The sequence below is a fragment of the Balearica regulorum genome, chromosome 2 (genome assembly GCF_011004875.1).
Source record: "Balearica regulorum gibbericeps isolate bBalReg1 chromosome 2, bBalReg1.pri, whole genome shotgun sequence".
NCBI lineage: Eukaryota > Metazoa > Chordata > Aves > Gruiformes > Gruidae > Balearica > Balearica regulorum.
The window spans coordinates 26,038,802-26,059,240 of record NC_046185.1 but is presented as its reverse complement, the minus strand read 5'-3'; the positions used below and the strand labels follow the sequence as shown (position 1 = coordinate 26,059,240).

At 44.0% G+C, this 20,439-nt stretch overlaps 1 protein-coding gene across 1 annotated transcript in view; it reads left to right on the top strand.

The window, feature by feature from the left end:
* LOC104629307 (neural-cadherin) overlaps positions 1 to 20,439 on the top strand; it is a 63,806-nt gene that overhangs the window by 22,272 nt on the left and 21,095 nt on the right. Inside the window, exons 6-17 of the mRNA XM_075743685.1 lie at positions 2,995 to 3,244; positions 4,088 to 4,230; positions 4,586 to 4,758; positions 5,103 to 5,271; positions 6,579 to 6,749; positions 12,228 to 12,400; positions 12,526 to 12,693; positions 13,630 to 13,879; positions 16,372 to 16,499; positions 17,680 to 17,866; positions 18,033 to 18,176; positions 19,919 to 20,202. Coding sequence (XP_075599800.1) covers positions 2,995 to 3,244; positions 4,088 to 4,230; positions 4,586 to 4,758; positions 5,103 to 5,271; positions 6,579 to 6,749; positions 12,228 to 12,400; positions 12,526 to 12,693; positions 13,630 to 13,879; positions 16,372 to 16,499; positions 17,680 to 17,866; positions 18,033 to 18,176; positions 19,919 to 20,202 — 2,240 coding nt within the window. The remainder of the gene's footprint in view (positions 1 to 2,994; positions 3,245 to 4,087; positions 4,231 to 4,585; positions 4,759 to 5,102; positions 5,272 to 6,578; positions 6,750 to 12,227; positions 12,401 to 12,525; positions 12,694 to 13,629; positions 13,880 to 16,371; positions 16,500 to 17,679; positions 17,867 to 18,032; positions 18,177 to 19,918; positions 20,203 to 20,439) is intronic.

Genomic DNA, 20,439 nt, shown 5'->3' with positions numbered 1-20,439 from the left:
ACCAAAACTTCAAGGTCACTCTCAAAATACTGTGGTTGCATAAATAAGGATTGAACTTGGCTGATGCTGCATCTTTTGTCTCAGTCTGCAGAGTCCAACAGACAAGGAATTAAAGTCCATTCTCCAACCTGTTTTACTGGTGTGAGTTAAATGCTTTCAAGGATGTCTCGAGATCTGATATAGTCTGTCATGATGCGATACTTGCCACAGATGTGTTCTGCCTAAAACTGGGAGAACACTTACAGGCTCGCTGTCAGTATTCAAGCTGGAAGTAGAGGCAGTAAGGGGAACACGGGCTGAGACCTCAGTGGGGTCATGGACCATGTGAGGAATGGGAAAGTGCCAAGGCAAGACTTAGCAAAAATTAACATGTCTTTTGAAGACAACAATGTAAATTTCCTGAATTTGAAGCTGAACACGTGCAGGACACAGTGTTGATAAGAAGCTTAGCTTCCCTTGCATAGCCACAAGCTGATAACAAGGGTCTGCTTTCTCTAAATACTTATCAAGAGAGTTCAGAGCTTGCTGTGGCTCTTTTTTTTTTTTGGTTTAATGGCTCTTGGCAAGAAATAAATTGATCAACTCCTAAAAATTCCTAAGCATGTGGTTTTCGTTAAAAAGATGAATGCTTTTCTCTCCAGGAGACTTGTAAAGCTGATCAAAATTCACCTGGTTGTGGGGAAGAAAAGTACACCCCATGTCCAAAGCAAGCAGAACGGCAAAGCTGTGCAGTATGGTTTGCAATTCCAGCCTATTTGGTTGTCTTGCCATATGGGGTACATTTCAAGAGAAAGAACCTTCTTAAAAAAAGAAAATGTGAAGTGGAAGTATAGTGACAGTCAGTGAAAATGGGTGGGTGAAGGTTGAGCAGCGTTGGTAGTGGCCACCAAGGAAGCAGTATGTGCAGTCCGTGTGCCGGATGAGTGCTGCGCCGTGAACTGTGACTGTCAAATCAACTATCATCTCAGGAAAAAAACCCCAAACAGCTCTTACCCTCGCTATAGCTCCTTGAGGGGTGGGATGTTTGCAACCTCTAGATGTCCCACAGACAAAAAAAAAAAAAAAATTCAGAACAACCTTTGCCATTCTGTGACTGACTGGGTTGCAACTGATGGTAGCAAAAAAGATACCATGATATATGCCATTTGTTAAAACTGGATAATGTAAATGTAGGTTTCAGTCATCAACCATTCTTATTTTAACACACTCAAAGTTTGGCTTATAGCATATTTGTAGTGCTGATGCTACGCTAGCCAAGTCAGTCTGTCATTACAGGCAGATTTATGCTGACTGCATGTGCATTAAGATGTCTGGATGCAAACAAGCTATGATCCGAAAAGCATGGAGGTATGGTCTCAGCAGGGGTTAGCGTAATTCAGCTGCACCACTGTGCCAGCAAAACAAGGCTTAGAGTTGTGGTTGGCAACTTTGTGCTAACATACTAGGCTTTGAACTGGGCTTAGCTTGCACTAAGCTAGCTTATAGCATGGGTAGAGCTAGCACAGACCTGCTTGTAGTTGCTATATGATCCTCGAAATACCTTTGCAATGCAGATCAGTTTGCAGGATGGAATGAAAATGGCAGGGGAATGGAGTTCCCAGTTGCTATTGGGAAGTAAGGCATGCCTTTGTCACGTACAAGTAAGCATCGTGTTTCCTATTTGCCAGAAAACATCTGGGGAAAAAAAAGTATGATCTTTAAGCACATAAAATGTATTTTTGTGAATGATTACAATGTCTCGCTAATTACTTTAGATTAAATCAGAACTTTTCAAATCAAGTATGTTTATCACTTTCTGCATGTCTTTCTAAAACCAATAATTGACCACTAACTTTAACGAGTTTGTCACTTTCATTTCAGTCTTTCTTGGATTTTTAACACATTTCATCTTTCAGTACAGCAAGAGAGTGATTAACCTTAAAGCCCTTGCTTTGGTAGTCTGTAACACACCCAAACATTTATTCACAGCAGGATTTTGAGAGAAGTTAAACAAAATGTTACAACCATCCTAAATGTCTTTTTAAACCGAGATGAGTAACTTACTTACACAGGCAGAGGTAGTTAAGATTTTTTACAACTAAGCACAGCATTTTACTGCACTTTTTGAAATCCATCTCTTCCCCTTTCCTGTTTTGAGTTGATATTCTGATTGTGACCGGTCATTGTTTCTTCATCTCATTTTTGGATGATGCTGTAGCTGTCTGCCGGGGTGTCCATGTGCTTGTTACGGGCACTGAAATCACTTCCGAAAGGCTGTGTGCTACCACGATGGCTGCATCTGTCTCCTCCTGGTAGAATAAGGAGTTTGTTTAATACCAGTGTGAGTATGATGTGAAGCCTCATTGTTTGGCTAGAAAAATGGCAGGGTAATTAAAGAGGTGAGCTCCTGCTCTTAAGAATCACTTTTGATACTACACTGTGAGCTCTAGCTCTTTGTTCTGCTGATTTGCTGCTTCAGAGCAGATGGGACACCCAATGTACTGATTAAACACTTGCTGGGGAGGAATGTTTAATCACTCTTTGTACCTTGAAGTGCCAGGTAATTAAAAAGTACTTTAGCTATAACATAGCTGGGAGCTAATTAAATTTGAACGGCATCCCCGGAGAGAGTGAGGACACAGTTTATGACTGATAATGTTCTACCAACGTGCATATTGATTGTGCGGTAATTACCAGTGTTGACTGCTATTTGTACAAAGCATGTTGTGTAGTATTGGGATCACAGCTCTCTTCCAAACTCACCTTGCTGCAATCTCTCAGACTGGGTTGGAGCAGGGGGAAGTGTTGTTTTACTTTTTTACTCCCAGCCTCCTGCTAAGTTCCCAGACTCTTATCACAAAAATAAGGCTTTTTTATGGATAAAACACAGATTTAGGTGACATCTGTTCTCAAAAAAAAAAAAAAAAAAAAGTATCTGAAGTTGACTTGATAGGAAATATCATAAGCAAACCTCTTTTGCAGCATGACTGTTCTGTTAAATGTGTTCTCTAATAGTGCTTGCAACAGACTGCGACTCCGGCTCCAACTCTGAGATCGCTTACTTCATCCAGAGCACTGATTTTTCCATCACACATCATGGGGTCATCAATTCTAACCAGAGGCTGAACTTTGAGCGAGCAAACCATATGTATGAGTTTGTGGTGATAGCTGTCGATAAAGGACATCCGCCTCGGACAGGGACGGCGTCTGTGCGGATTCGAATGGCCAATGTGAATGACGAGGCTCCTGTCTTCTCCCAGTCCATGTAAGCCAGCTTGAACACCTGCTTTGGTTTTTAAAGATGCTGTTCATACGTGTACCCTTAATAACGCTTGCTTAAAAGGTCACTTCTTGTTTTGTGCAACTATAAGTACCAGTGAAATCAAAGGGTAATTTGTATGAAGAAAGGCTTTCAAAGTTGGCCTTTCATTTCTAGATTGTATCAAAAAAAAATACACCATTTGTGATACCAGCATATTGACTTTATAGAGAACAGAATGAATAAAAGACCTAACTCTATAGGGAATGATTTTGACTGTGTTGACTTCTAGGTCTCAAAGTGTTTGTCCATGTATAAATATATGACAGATGAAGATGGTAGTTAGCAAACATTTCCTTTCCTGAATGAATACAATTTCTATTTTTTGCACAAGTTTAAAGTACAAACATGTTTTAAAGACAAAATGTACATATATTTATTTACAAAATGAAATACAGTTTTACATTCATGTCTAGTTTCTGATGCTTTCTCTTAGTATATGGGGATGTAAGAAACACTGCATGACAGATACTAGTCCTTTTTCTCATCTTTAGGAGATAAGTGATCCTGGTTTGCAGTGCAATGTAGTATGGAGCATATTGATATCTTCCAAAAGATCCTTGGAAATTATGTATACCAAAAATGCAGGATTGCAGTCCTAAAATGCATACCCTATACTGAACAAAGATGATCAGTCTCGTCTTAAACTGATTAAAGATTCCATGATTGCATGCCCAAAGCTTAAAAAAAATTACATTCATAACGAATGTATAATCTTGCCTGATGGTTAACATGGTGGTGGTTATTCTGATACTGAATGTGGTGTCATTGCTCCCTTATGTCCATCAGTTACAGAACTTTCCTTTCGGAAGATGCTGGTCCCAGCACCTTAGTGGCTACTGTTCGGGCAAAGGACCCTGATGGAGATGGGCTGCTATATCTGATTACAGGAGGCAATGAGGAGGGCAACTTTGAACTGGATAGTCAGAAAGGTACAGAAAGAGGCTTTACAACACAGTTATTTACTGGTCTAATCTATATTGACTGTGCTTCACCTGTGTGGCAAAAAACATAAGAAAGCACCATATTTATATAATCCACAAAAGGGGGGATGCTTTGTATCAGTGAGAATTAGCTCTTTGATATGATGGTTGTTCTCCAAATATCAACCAAAACCTGGCATCCTGGTCCAAGGACTGTACGGTCGGAGATGACTGATTCTTATGCTTTGCGACCAAAATACAAACTGAACCAACAATACAGTGGCAGAGAAATGTGATGCTCACTTGATTTTGTTTGTTTGTTTACACGGTAAAATAAAATGACACCTTATGCTTCCAAATTTAGGTATCATTAAACTCCGCAGAAACCCACCGCCCAACCTGAAAGGACCACGATACACGCTGAACATCACTGCGATAGATGACAATGCCTCGGGGGGACCCACCCCTCTCAGAAGTTTTGCTGAGGTTATTGTAGGAGTTAATGATATTAATAACAACAAGCCTGTCTTCAGAGAGGTAAGATGTCTTTCTGCAGATACTCTTTTCCCATCCGTAATTGGGGTTATAGACTACTCTTGGCTATCGGTGATTGCTGGTGGGCTGAAGGGACTGTGTGTGCAGAGCAAGATGAATCTGTAAAAGAACATGCAGACAGCTTGCTTCATACTTACAGATCAAAGTCTTTATTCTTTTTTTTCCTTCCTCTCCCTTAGAGCTTGATTTCTTTTGTGACTATAAGTAATAGAAGTGATTTTCTTCCGAGTTTTTCTCAGATGTGCTGGAAAAAATATTGATGCTGTGCAGCGAATTCATGTGGCTCTGTGTAATAAATAGGGTTGGATGTTTGGGTGTATTTTTAGTGCGCTTACTACAGCGACAGCACCTGGGTTCTGGAGAATCAGCCTCCAGGCACGTATGTGCTACAGGTAGAAGCCTACGATGCAGACCTCGGCGTTAATGGAGAAGTGAAGTATGGGCTCATGCACCGAGATGGATCTTCCCTAGGTTTCAGCATTGATCCAGACACAGGTCAGTAGCTTTCAGGTTACAGAAATAAAATGAAAATGCTGTTGTATTGTAATGAAAATGCCACTGTAGGAGTTAACCACGCAGAGTTTTGAGCGGGAGAAGCAGAGGGAGTATGTAGCATCCACGCGGGCTCATGCTTTAACAGTGTAACTGCAGGGCTAGCTATAGCAGCTTGTAGAATAAACACTGGGAAAAGTTCTGACTATGTGGATAGTCGTGCACATAGTTTAAATTAAGATTATAGTGATTTAAATGACAAATTAAGTAGGGAAACAAACCCCAGTTCAATAAGAAGATTAAAAGCTATTCTGTAACAGTTATTTTCCTATTGGATCAAGTGTAGCTATAAAAATACAGAGCAGAAAGTGTGACTCTAACAGATGGAGTTTGTTCTTCCCTTCAGTGTGGCCTGACAGTTCTTTGAAATGGTTTATTTCTCATCTCATGCACAAATAGGAGGTCTGGTGCAGTGTGTATAGAGGCAAAAGCCTTCTACCAGAACAAGGCAGTGACAGACAGTCTTGATGCATTTCAGATGAAGGAGTTATAAAAGTTGTTGAAGTTTCTATAGTCAAAACAGTGAGATGTGATATTTGCATGTCCAGGACTGCACAGGAGACTGGAAGGGCCGACAGCAGAGCAGCAGAATCCAGGTCCCTAGCATAGAAGAGACACAGGTCTGGAAGTGGCCTCAAGAAGCCAGTTTAAAGTCTCCCAGCCAGAAGAAAAGAGCTGAGACAGTGAGAGACCTGGAGTAGAGAGGAAAAGCTGAAGATTTGGAGAAAATTGTTTGATTTATTAACTGAGCTACATGATTTTACCCTATTTTATTCTGTTCAACAAGGCAGCCTCCAGCTCCTGTAGTAGAGGTGATTTTGGTCATATCACTTGTGCCTTCTGTGTGTGTGTGACTCTTCCACAGAGTAATAATGACCTGTCAGAAATTTTCAGTTACTTGGACTGTCACTGGAGTAAACCTAAGAGAGGCCTCTGGATGAGGAGGAGAAAGTCCTTCTCTGCTCCATGAGGAGTGAGATAACCAGGTACTCAGACTGAAGCTCCTTATCAGGGCAGCAGGAGAGAAAGCTGTTGACCCCTGGCAGTACGTGGCATGTAGAAGAGGAGAGACAGGGGAATTGGAGTAGGTCTTGCCCAAGACATACATTGCAGGGTTGGTGTGAATTAAGCTTGACGCTTGTGCTGCGTGTGGTCAGAACTTCCTCTTGTGCGTGAGACGTGCTGGTCCCTTTCTGCAAATTCAGTCCCGAGGCTGTGAAGTGCAGAACAGGAGGTGTCTGTGTTCCCAGGAGTCATCACAACCACGCAGAGTTTTGACCGGGAGAAGCAGAGGGAGTATACGTTGTCTGTTACTGCTACTGACCAGGCACAGGAACCGCTGATCGGCGTGTGTCAGATCACCGTCCTTATTGCTGACGTCAATGACAACGATCCCAAGTTTGAGAACAGTCGCTATCAGTGTGAGTGTGTCTGAAATACCCGTCCCAGTACTGCTACATGAACCTAGTTAATAGTTCCTTATAACAGTGTGGTGGGTTGACCCTGGCTGAGGGCCAGGTGCCCACCAGAGCTGCTCTATCACTCCCCTCCTTCATTAGACAGGGGAGAAAAGGTACAATGGAAAAAACTTATGGGTTGAGATAAGGACAGGGAGAGATCACTCACTAATTATCGTCACGAGCAAAACAGACCGAACTTAGAGAGGGAATTCATCTAATTTATTACTAAACAAAACAGAGTAGAGGGATGATAAATAAACCCAAATCTTAAAACACCTCCCCCCACCCCTCCCATCTTCCCAGGCTCAACTTCACTCCCGGCTTCAACCTCCGCCCCCCTCAGCAGCACAGGGGGACGGGGAGTGGGGGTTACGGTCAGTTCATCACACGGTGTTTCTGCCGCTTCTTCATCCTCAGGGAGAGGACTCCTCTCATCGTTCCCCTGCTCCAGCATGGGGTCCCTCTCACGGGAGACAGTCCTTCATGAACTGCTCCAGTGTGAGTCTCTCCCACGGGGTGCAGACCTTCAGGAGCAAACTGCTCCAGCGTGGGTCCCCCACGGGGTCACAAGTCCTGTCAGCAAACCTGCTCTGGCGTGGGCTCCTCTCTCCATAGGGCCACAGGTCCTGCCAGGAGCTTGCTCCAGCGTGGGCTTCCCACAGGATCACAGCCTCCTTTGGGTGCCTCCATCTGCTCCAGCGTGGGGTCCTCCACAGGCTGCAGGTGGAATCTCTACACCCCCTCATCCTTCCTCCATGGGCTGCAGGGGGACAGCCTGCTTCACCATGGTCTTCACCACAGGCTGCAGGGGGATCTCTGCTCCGGTGCCTGGAGCACCTCCTCCCCCTCCTTCTGCACTGACCTTGGTGTCTGCAGAGTTTCTTACATCTTCTCCCTCCTCTCTCCAGCTGCAAAAGCTCTCTCTAACTGTTTTTCTTAAATATGTGATCACAGAGGGGCTGATTGGCTTGGCCTTGGCCAGCGGCGGGTCCGTCTTGGAGCCGGCTGGCATTGGCTCTGTCAGACACAGGGGAAGCTTCTAGCAGCTTCTCACAGAAGCCACCCCTGTAGCCCCCCCACTACCAAAACCTTGCCATGCAAAACCAACACAAACAGTGATCAGTTTTTAGGTGATGAGTCTTCCTTTGCTGACCACTAAGCCAGTACTGCTTAATCCATCGCCAGTGGAAATATGCAGAACTGATCACTGTCCTCTTCATTCATTGCAATACTCTTAAATACATTGACAGTCTTCACTCCTACAGATTAGGCAGAGCCGATCCCTTCCCTTTGTGGCTTTGCCCTGCCCAGTTTTTTTGCATACTGAATTTTTATTCGATGTCCCAACACAAAACATGACATCCTAGCTGAGAAGTCATCAACCCCAACTAGAAGAGCAATTGTCATCTGTGTCTCTTTAACACAGCTCCTCCGTGCGAACAGGCTGGAGCGGTATTTATCTCCTGTCAAACAGCCCAAAATCCTTGGCTTACAGCCTGTGCTTGGTGATGAGCTCCAATGCCTCCTGTAACTGTGCTGCTGAGCTAGCTTTTCCCATTTGTTCTGGTGCCATTCCCTTTGTTGTTCCCACATGACGTGCTTTTCATCAGTCTTGGATTTAATTCCACTCGCCGCTTCTCCAGTATAATCCTGCACTTCAGTACACTTGCACCCTCTACACTTGATGTCACCCAGAAGTGACTGGCGTACTCCCTAGCTGCTGGACTAGGACAAGCCCTTCCTTGCATAGTTGCCTCACCAAAAATGGTAAAAATGGTTGATGACGCATGTGACAGCTAATCTGTTTTGGAGACATGTTCTATGGAAATGTTATGTAGGGCAAAGCAGTGACCAATGCCTTATTAAAAAGAGGATGCCTCTTAAGTAAGTAGTTTTTAGCATCACAGAGGCCAGCATTTTAGCAGGATTCAAAAAGAGGTTGGATGCTTGCACGGCAGGATTTTAACAAGGAGGAGAAGTCGCTGCTAGGATAGAGTCTATGTATACATCTGCACTTCAGAGTTATGCACAAGGAGAGAAAGAAAATTGCATTGTACCTTTTAGAGTATCTTATAGTGACTAACTCCAAGTGCCAAATTGGTTTCAATGTGCAGGTTGGGAGCAGCCATTTCGGCATTCCTACCAGGGGTTTCTGCAAACCTGGCCAAAGCAGTGCTGAGAAGTCAGGTGGGAGTTGTCTTACTGGAGAGAAATATTTTAGGACAGAGCAGAGAAGTCCTTGAGGTAAAGGTAATGTTTGTGCAAAAATGAACCTCTCTACCTTCAAACATGTCCTTCAGGTGAAACTGCCTGGGATTTTTTTTTTATTATTATTTTTATTTTTATTTAAAAGTGGTGAAGCTGAGAGGTTGTGTTTGGTAATTATGGTTGCTTCAGCACTTCCGAGGAATGGGCAGATATTTTTTCTTTTTTCATGAACACAGGGAACCAGCAAAGGTCCTGAAGCAAAGGCAGTCCTTTGGGATGGGGAAACTGCAGATAATGAGGTCACTTCATGCATAGCACTTTTTCAGCATCTATACATAAGTAATCAATGTTTGTACGTCAGAGAATTAAAAATAGCTTCTTCTCCAACAAGATCAAATGCCATTAGTCATAGGTTTCTATTCTTCTTGGAAACTGCTGGTTCTTTATTCCTCTGCATTAGGATGTTGGTCAAATCCCTGATTTAAGCCATGCATCTTGTCATCTGCATGCAAAACAGACATTAAAGAAATGCTTAACTCTGTGCAGTAGGGATGGTATAGCAAGTGTTAGAGTTATGCCAGCAGCAAGCAGAAGTACGTGAAATGAGAGAGTACGGCCCTTCCAAGTAATTTTGTATTTTTTTCTTATAATGCGATTTGACTATAAAAGCACAAATGTAAACACACACAAAAAAGGGCTATTTTTACAGTGTTTCTTAGCAATAAATTCCATTTTCATTAATTTACTTTAGTGCCAGTAAATCTCTTCTGAGAGTAGCTTTGGCTGTTACTGACATACCAGGGACATGAATCCTAAGCCAATTACATGTCCTGGGGGATGAGGGAAGCTAATTAAAGCTCAAATTGTTGTTCACGGAGCAAGCAGTTGTTGTGGTTTAAGGTTTTATTGCCCCACTGTCATAGCCTGTAGATATTAAGGGAGAAAACCAAAACAGAAAATATGACCACTTCACTTTATAAACAGTGTGCAATTCTGATTGTCACACCTTGAAAATGCTAGAGGAGACTCAAAGATATGAAATGTTTTCTGAATAAGAAGTGATTAAATAGACTGACTGGGTTGTCTAAACCTAACTGTGGCAGCCATCCCACTGCCAAGGCAGTTTCAATACAATGAGCTGATGGAGCCTTAGTGCATGGAAATGGCTCAAAAACCCGGTCAGGCAAGCACCCGTGGCTGCTTGGAGGAGGAATTGTGGCTGGATGGCTGAGGATGGAGGGAAGAGCAGGACCAAAGTCAGATCAGAGCAATCTAAAGACTTGGGTGTGGAAGAGAGGCAGCCGGCAGGATGCGATAGCTTTTTATGGAATTGTTGCCTCACAGAGAGGAGGGGAGTAGGAAATGGTTGCTCATGATTTCCCATCATTTTGTTGGTGTTCCTGCCAGGAATCAGGCTTTAGGAAGACAAAATTAATTACTCTTCTGTGCACTGAGTACTTCAGCTGTGCGACTCTCTGCCACTAGATTTTTAGATGATGTTTATAAAAGCAGGTTCAAAGAAAGACTGGTCTGTCTAGGACTACGGACACAAAGACACAGCCTCTGCCTCAGGTGGATTGCTGGGAACACGAGTGAGACCTAAGGAAAGGGGCACGTATAAAATGCTCCTTGCATCCTTGCCCTGGGCAGCTTCTCCAAAACACTGGGATGTTGGGAGGATCTTCGCTATCACCTGAGCCTTCATGGCTTGGCTATTACCTACTGCCTCCCGCTGGCGATGCTGCTGCCGCTGCTCACGTTGGGTATTAATTCAATTCACACAGAATTCCTTTTGATGCCAACCTGCTTTTATCAGCAGCTGAGCACAGCAGCCTGGGCCACGACCTGAAGCACGGGGCGTGCGGGATTTGCCAGCGCCGCCGTGGAGAGGCATGAGTGCCGGCAGCGGCGTAGTCAGTAAACCTGCGTCACTAACAGCCCAGCATGTCAGGGGACAGGGAGGGGGAAGCTGGGCACTCTGTTAGTGACGATACTTTACAACCTGCCTGTGGTGGGTTGACCCTGGCTGAGGGCCAGGTGCCCACCAGAGCTGCTCTATCACTCCCCTCCTTCATTAGACAGGGGAGAAAAGGTACAACGAAAAGATTATGGGTTGAGATAAGGACAGGGAGAGATCATTCACTAGTTATCGTCACAAGCAAAGCAGACTGAACTTAGAAAGGAGATTCATCTAATTTATTACTAAACAAAACAGAGTAGAGGGATGAGAAATAAAACCAAATCTTAAAACACCTCCCCCCACCCCTCCCATCTTCCCGGGCTCAACTTCACTCCCGGCTTCAACCTCCGCCCCCCCTCAGCAGCACAGGGGGACGGGGAGTGGGGGTTACGGTCAGTTCATCACATGTTGTTTCCACCACTTCTTCCTCCTCAGGGGGAGGACTCCTCTCATCGTTCCCCTGCTCCAGCATGGGGTCCCTCTCACGGGAGACAGTCCTTCACGAACTGCTCCAGCGTGGGTCTCTCCCACGGGGTGCAGACCTTCAGGAGCAAACTGCTCCAGCGTGGGTCCCCCACGGGGTCACAAGTCCTGCCAGCAAACCTGCTCTGGCGTGGGCTCCTCTCTCCATAGGGCCACAGGTCCTGCCAGGAGCTTGCTCCAGCGTGGGCTTCCCACAGGATCACAGCCTCCTTTGGGTGCCTCCATCTGCTCCAGCGTGGGGTCCTCCATGGGCTGCAGGTGGAATCTCTACACCCCCTCATCCTTCCTCCATGGGCTGCAGGGGGACAGCCTGCTTCACCATGGTCTTCACCACGGGCTGCAGGGGAATCTTGCTCTGGTGCCTGGAGCACCTCCTCCCCCTCCTTCTGCACTGACCTGGGTGTCTGCAGATGTTCTTACATCTTCTCCCTCCTCTCTCCGGCTGCAAAAGCTCTCTCTGACTGTTTTTCTCTTTCTTAAATATGTTATCACAGAGGCGCTGATTGGCTTGGCCTTTGCCAGCGGCGGGTCTGTCTTGGAGCCGGCTGGCATTGGCTCTGTCAGACACAGGGGAAGCTTCTAGCAGCTTCTCACAGAAGCCACCCCTGTGGACAACCCCCCCCCGCAACCAAAACCTTGCCACGCAAACCCAACACACCTGCCTCATTACAGAAACATTTAATCTCCCATGAAAGGCACTATGAGGTTTTACAGGAGTATTTCTGTCATCACACACAGCCTGGTAAATCACAGCAAGACCTGCTGACAATACCTTTGTCTTTTCAAAGACTTCCTCAGCGAAGACACTCCAGTGGGGATGAGTTTCCTCCGTGTTGCCGCTCATGACAATGACCAAGGTGTGAATGCTGCCGTCACATACTCAATGTTAGAGCAGCAAGTGGAATACTTCCAGATCAACCCCAGCACGGGCTGGGTATACGTGAACCGCCTGCTATCCCAGGTAAAGCAACTCTGCTTGGAACAGCACAACCTCTGACCCCTCAAATCCATTGCAAAGGGTTAGTTGCAATCTCTTGATTTGCACAAAGTGGTTTGCAAGTATCCTCCATCTTCTTTGTTTCATAGACAACGCGCATCAGTCGCTACATTGCAGCAACAGATGGAGGGAACAGAAGCAGCACTGTGGAGCTGATGGTAACTGTCACTAATGCACTCAGCCAGCCACCCCAGTGGGAGCAGAGCAGATACTGGGTAACCATCCCCGAAAACACCATTCGTGACACCAAGATAGTGGTATGTTAAAAGTGCAATTACTTCCCTCCCTCCTTCTTTTCTTATTCCACTTCTTCCTCTGTTGTGCTCCGTCTCGGTGTTAAGAGTGCATGGGTGCTCACCCTGCAACCTTACCTCGCTGTGCTGTTTGCTGACCAGCCTTCACAGCTGTGTACCCAGCTAGTGTTTGTCAGCAGTACCTGTTGCAGAACAGGTCGGCGTTTCAGCTGGCAACAGTTTTCCCAGGGACTTCTTAGAACAACGGCCCTCAGGGTGTGCTCCTGCAGGCAGCAGCTCTGCGTGAGAAGCGAGACCCATGCCCTGCCTGTGTGGGAAATCCTTGAGCGTTCCCACCAAGGGCCGGCTCCTCACTCCTGCATCCTCAGTGGACTGTGCTGCCTGCCCACATCTTTCCTACAGCTTTTCTCAGTTTAGCACTACAGCATGGGACGGCTGTAGTTTGCTTTGGGCCTTTCTAACCCAAGCCAATTCCTTTTTAACCTGGACAGACTTATTCTTTAAGGATAGCCTGTTCCATAAATTGCCAGATAATTCCTGCCTTCCTCCTCCTGCATGTAATATCCATTCACTTGCAAACAGTTTAGGTTTTTCTGTATCTTGCCTGGTAAAATGTATCACTCAGTGGAGAAACAGTCTCCTTTTGGATTGGTTTTGTTTTGGAAGGAGGAGAGAGGAGGGATTTCCTTTGGCCAGTGATGCAGTTCTGGCTTGGCACGTTTACAGGCAGGTAAATTTGCTGCTGATTAAAGACCTGCAGCAACCCTAAATGAAACTCAGCTCTGTAAACTGTTTCTCTTCTGTCTGTTATCCAAGTCATACGGGCATGTGTGTTCTTGAAGAACATATACGCGTGTATGTTCTTGCCATCAAGCTGAACATTTAACATTTGCAACCCCACACTTCATGAACATATGTGGTGGCTCTTTTCTTCTTCAGACCATCAAAGCCACATCCCCTCTTGGTGATCCCAGGGTTACGTATAATCTGGAGGAGGGTCAAGTTCCAGAGACTAACATGCCAGTTCGTTTCTATCTGAAGCCAAACAGAGCTGATGGATCTGCTTCTCTTCTAGTCGCTGAACCACTTGACTTTGAGACAACTAAGTTTTTCACCCTGACAGTCCGGGCGCAAAACGTAGCAATGACCCCTTTAGCTTCCTTTACCACTGTTTGTGTGAACATAACAGGTAAGCTTTGCTGCTCTTAGAACGGCTCATTCGGAACAATAGTCTTGTTATTTTAAGTATAACACACCGAATTACGGTACCAACCATGAAATGCCAAGCCACCTAAGAATGCTTTGTATGTTTCTATCCTGTAAAAGGAAGTCGTGCAGTCATTAAAAAGGTCTGATTGAGACAATTTCTAAGTGCAACTGTAAAATGTGAAAATGTGATAATGCAAAAATGGGCTGTATGAATGTTTATGCAACACTAGTGCCTGCTTTTATAAGTGTAATTGCAAAGATTTTCTTTTGATAGGAGGAAAAAATATCTAGTAAATGCCCCAAGCTCTTGAAAGGAGAGAAGTATTACTAGAAATGCTCTGTGCTATTAGAAAGAGAAACAGCTCAGATATAGATAGATATCAAACAGAAACCCAATCTGTTTAAGGGCTGTTGTTACATTTTCTATTTAACATTGAGGTTAAAACTGTAGAAATGGAAATGCAAGGGTCCTGACAATAGGTACAGTTTTCAAACATTTGATCCAACCCTCCTTATAGTGTGTTCTTTTTGTAAGGCTCTACTATAGATCCACATAAAACTATAAATCTGATTTTAATCCCTGCTTTTGGAAGCATTACTGGAGTTACTTTTGATATGTAGACATTTAGATGAAAATCTGAATAAATGAAGTCTCCAGCAAAAACATTTACCTCGCTCACCACCATGGAAATGAGACACCTACATGGTAATTTGAATAGGAATCCAACTTCCCTGCTTCACTTTATCACAGCATTGTCCTGTCTTCCATAGTCCACCAATGCAAAAACCCTTCAGGTTTGTAGAGCAAGAGTGCTTCAAGTCAGGGTCTGAGCCTCATTTACATTATGGGCCCTGTCCCAAAAGATTTTTCCTATAATGCAGTTATTACTGTCAGAATTTGGCAGAAACTTCATTTTGCTCACAAGCAAAAATCCATTTTCAATAAATTAGTATTTCATATGAAAAAAAAGGTTTGCACACATGTATGTATTAGTTGGAGAAAAAAAAAAGTTAAACACCTTTAAGAGAGAAATAACCACCAGAAAGTTTCATATGCAGAATTGTCCTTTACTTATGCATAAGTACACAGAAAAGGAAGTCTTTCATAGCATCATATTTTCCTTACCTTGCTCAGTGAATTTGCTGAAACTTATCTCTAACAAGACAGATTTTCTTCTATAAAATACGAAGAAAAAGCCTGTTAGAAAAGAAGTTTTCACAGACTATTATGCACATGAGAGAGAAAGAAAATTGGGGTTTAGGGGAGCCCACACCGACAACTTAAAAAAAAGTAATTTAGGACATTGTTCCTGCAAATAGTGATGTGTCAGAATCAGTGGAGTCATGTGGCAGCAGTAAAACTAAATGTGTGCTTACGGGTTTGCAGAATTAAATATTAAGACTTTTGTCTGCTCTTCATAAAGACAGATGGATCTGAGGAACTGTCATTACAGCTCCTCTGTTTTGGTACTGTGCCACAACACAGGAAAATGACTTTTTCAAAATGTGGCTGTTAAACTGTGAGAAGTGCGAAAAGATGTAGACGACTGACTATGCAGCATTTCTGAGCTTAGTCATCTTACAAAGATGAACACTGGACTGGTTTGTTGTGGGTTGAGCAGGAGGACGTGATTCCAGAGCAGATTAAATGGATCCAAGTCAGTGCTACCATAGTTGTCCTGCCTGTCCCTTGTGCTCACCTGGTCCCACACAACAATTATAGGGAGAAAACATGTCAGAAACTGGCCCTTCAAAACACTGGGCATATTTTTTCCAGTTTAGGTCTCTACAGGGGTCAGGCAAGGAAGACAAGCAAGATGAGCACTAATAGATGCTTAATGTGGCTTCGCATTGTGCCTAATCTGACCTGACTGCAGCCCTTCCCTTCCCTCACCTGCCCAATCCCACCACACCCCTGGCATTGGATCTGGTGATTACGCAGCCGCAGAGCGTGTCAGATCACAGCTAACCCTTTTCTCTCCAGAAAGTCAGTCTCTCTCAGAGAAACAAATGAGCACAGGGCCGCCACGTGATCCAGCTCATGGGAAGGAGGATCCCATTGCTTAGAGCAGGATGACAAGAGTGGGAAGATCAGCATGCCATTGGACATGGACATTGGCCAGTAGTTAGATGAGAGGAGGCTAATGTGCAGCTGCATCCTTAATAATCATTGGGTCCTAGTGATAAGCCTAACATAACTCTGCTTATACTGCCCTGCAATGGCCAGGAAAGACATGTTCTTCATCAACTCTGCAATTTTCATTTCCATTGTATGTTAATCAGCCCTTAATAAAATACAAAATGCCTCCTGACAGCTGCCATGAAAATGGGGAGACCCAAAGCAGGATTGCTTCTTACTGTGAACAATGAGAGTTCTTTCTCCAAGCAGAATTATGACTGTGGAAAAAAATAAAGTAAAAAAAAGAGTCTTCAAACATTTCTCATTGTGGTCCCCATCACTTCCTTTTGCAGATGTCAATGATAATGTTCCATTCTTCGTGTCTTCTAACTACGAGGTGTCTGTGCCAGAAGGAGCTGATGTTGGCACATCTGTGGTTCAGGTGTTAGCTACGGACTTGGATTCTGGCCTACATGGAGAGGTTTGACCTTACGTGCAATTCTTTTCCTCCCAATAGGCAAGTTTTAGTACTGTAATTAGTAAGAGTGCACAGACAGCAGATGACAGGGTAATGAGCCACAAACACTTCTTACAGCACTTGTCAAGCATTTGTCTAGCATATGCCTGATGTGCATAATATGGGATGCAGGCAGAGAAGATGCTGTTCATGATCTTGGGATCCTGCGTCATAGGAGCTTATCCTGATCCAGCAACTCTGACAAAGCACTGTGATTCTCAGGGTTGCTCCCATGACAACACAAGTGGAGGTGGCTGCAGAACATGTTTCCAAACTCTTGCCTCTTCAGCTCATTATGTAATTGACCATCAGTGACTATGATCAGTTAAACACAGCCATTTAAATATGGTCAATTAAATAACATTTCATTTCACCATCATTGGTCAAATGGTTGGTCAAATCAACATTTAACCATCATTGTCATAATGATCCAATCGTAGGAAAAAGCAGCTTTGTGAAGGAAACTGCTCATTTTCTGTGCATTTTCCTGAGCCTTTTCCAAATATACTACTAGCTGTTCTGGGAGGGAACTCTGGCTAGTAGAGATGTGCTGTTCTGTAACTGTCATTTTGCAACTTCTGAAGAGCAACCTGTCTGGTAGAACTGCCAGGCGGTGCTCTGGGCATGACTTGGAGGTGGGGGTGGAAATGTGTTTTTCAGAGGAGGAAGCCAAACCTTTGTTAAAGGGAAGAATGTGGATAGCTTTCATCAGTGGAGGTTTTCATTTGTTCAGTCCTGTTGAATAGGACCCAAACTCTCCGTTAGCTCCATTTTTTTTTTTTTAGATCGTGGGTGGCTAGAAGCTGGGAAGTCACCAGGGAAGAATTCATTCCATACATTCTCTGTCCTTCTGTTATTCATGATCTTTCTTAACTGCTCCTGCTAGCCACTGTTGGAGATGAGATACTGGGCTTGATGGGCCTTGATATCACTGGTACAGATGTTCTTCTGTTTGAGAATTCTGGGGTTTTATACCAAAATGGGAAAAAGACAGAAAAATTATGTCCAGATGAACTGTCTTTCCTCAGAGTGTTGCTACTTTGCAAACAGACCCAGGAGGCTGCTGGAGGAGGGGGAGGTCACTGCACATGGTCATACAAATGAAAGTGGAAAATGCAACCTCTCTTAACTATTTCCTTTTTAGGTGCACTACTTAATATTGAAAGATGCTAGTGAGGATTACCAATTCTTCACCATTGAGCCTGAGACAGGAATTATTTCCACCCATGCCTCTTTTGACAGAGAGAAAAGAGCCTCTTACTTGATTGAAATTCAGTCTCAGGACTCTTCAGAATCTGCTAGACCTGGTGTTCACGGGCAGCCCAACACAGGTAAAATTAGTAAGGAATTATATATCAGGTAAAAGACATCAGAGATTGGACCCCTCAACTTTTCTAGACTTGGGGGGGGGAGGGTATGTGAGCTGACTGGATTACAACAAGGTATTCGACCTCTGCCATTTCTAGTCTGCATGTTACTCTTGCATCTCCTTCTTAGACACAGCCTACGTAAGGATTTTTGTCAGTGATGTGAATGACAACACTCCGTCATTTCCTCGGTCAGTGTATGAGGTCAGCATAGATGAGGACAGGGATGTTGGAAGTCCCGTTGTGACAGCAACAGCAGATGATAAAGATGAGGGTAAGTGGACTCTGCATGTCTTTCTAAGTCCTCTTAGTATTACTGTGTGTTGTGTAGGGTTATTTCCTTCATGGGCAAACAAATCTCTGCATTCAGGAGATGATTAAGCATTTCAAGCATTTGTAAAAGTGAGGAGAGAAGTTCTGGGCACATAGGAGCATTTTCTTTTATTAGGTGCTCAGGTCTGCAATGCAAAGGTTAATTAAGCTAGCTGGCAGTCTCTTTGGGGCAGAATGAGATCTCCTGGAGTCACAACCCTGCTGTAACTTCATAAGAGGTAATATAAAAACTCACTCCTGGGCATGTGCTTGCTTTGTGCTGACTCCTGTGCTTTCCAGATCTCCCTGGGAGTCAGTTTTACCTATTACTATTGCAAGAAAACCAAACCTGTGTGCTTTTTGGTGAGTTAGTGGGTAGAATATGCTTGCAGAAGAATCAGACAGGCAGTGGAAAATGTGGGATGACATAGCCAGAAATGAAGACAGGGAGAAGGCAGGAATAAGGCAGGATAAAAGAGAAAGCCAGACCTTCTTTAGGGGCTCACTCTTTTGGGCTGACTTCTCATCAGCTCCGATGGTGTGAAACTGCCCCTACGGCATGGTGAGACCAGAGGGGCTGAGCCAGCCCAACACCATGCACTGCCGGTCAGTTCCTCCCTTTGCTTCTGCTGCGACATTTTTGCTCCTTTCACAAGTTGGTCCAGCTCAACTTGCTGGAGAAAAACAAACCCATTGAAAAAAAGAAGTCAAGTTGGTGTGTTGGTGACAGAGCCCAAACAAGCACCAGAGGAACGTGTTGCTGGGAGCAGCTGGGAGTTGACCATTCCCTTCGGTGACAGTGCTGTAATGCCTGTGCCTCTTTAGTGCCCGTGATGGAGAAGTAAAGAGACCATTTAAAACAGGCTGCTGCACTTGAGAGAATTTGGCAAAAGTGACTAGCAAGTGATGCTCAAACTCATGCTGCAAAGGCAGCCAAGTTCTCCCAAGCACTAATGTTCAGCATGGCCTTTCCACTTTCTTGCCATCCATGCTGCTCTAGTCTTCTCATCCACAGTTGACTCTTAACTTAAAATGCTGAATGTTCTTTCTACTCCTAGCAGTTCACCTATTTAATCTGGGAAATTACTTTCTATCCTGGAACACGATGTCATGTATTTTTTTTCCTTTTCAAATAAGTAAACATGAAACACTAAACCATTTTTTTTTTTGTTGTCCCTAAACATTTTGCAGCAATCAAACAACTGTTGTTGTACAGGTGGAATGTTCTTCCGAGATTAATTCTTGCTCAAAATAGGGAACTTCTGTTATATTTTAGCACCATCCAGTGGTCAAAAAAAGTTAAGGATTATCGGCATTTGAAATGGGAGGCTTAGGAAACATTGAGCAAAAATCGCTTCTAATATTTTAATAGTATGTTATTTTTTTATTATTGGCAAGTGAATGCACAATAAATTAGAGGCACACAATTCCTTCATTATCAATAAATAGGTGCTTGTCTGTGACTGCAAATTATGTTTGTAAATATAAATGTAGACCTAAACCCCGATCTGCCATACACAGACCCTACAAATTACATACATGGGTCATTTTGTTTGTGTTTGTGTCTGTGTCTATGTTTTATCTCCCCCACACACTGTAACAGTCTGGGCAAATAAGATTTCTCTTGGATACATGTCCACTGTGTATAGCTGGATTGAGCATTCAGAGGGTGGATAGGCAGTGGTCATTTGCTTTCTCTTGTAGGTGCAAATGCCAAACTAAGGTATCAGATCACATCAGGAAATGTGAAAGGAGTTTTTGATGTGGAACCTGAGGTTGGAACTGTCTTCATTGCTCAGCCTCTGGATTATGAACAAGACCAACGTTATGAGCTCCGGCTTGTAGCTTCTGATGGAAAATGGGAAAACCACACTCTTATCATCATCAATGTCATCAATAAAAATGATGAAGCACCAGTCTTCACTCAGAACGAATACCAGGGCAATGTCTTGGAGGAGCTCACAGATCTGCCTGTACTTGTCCTAAAGGTAAAGCAATTTGCACAAAGCAGGGCAAAACCTGACTTTTTGTTCAGCTCAATGCCATCCATTCACAAAAATCCAAAAAGGTAGCAGCTTTAGGGTGGGTGAGCCCTGGTATTAGGATTTAGCTAGAAACTTTCTGTAAAAAAGAGAATAATAAAAGCCTAGTTGGCTTTGCATGATGGACTTGTTCCCCTGACCAGCATAAATAACGGTTGGACTCGATGATCTTAAGGGTCTTTT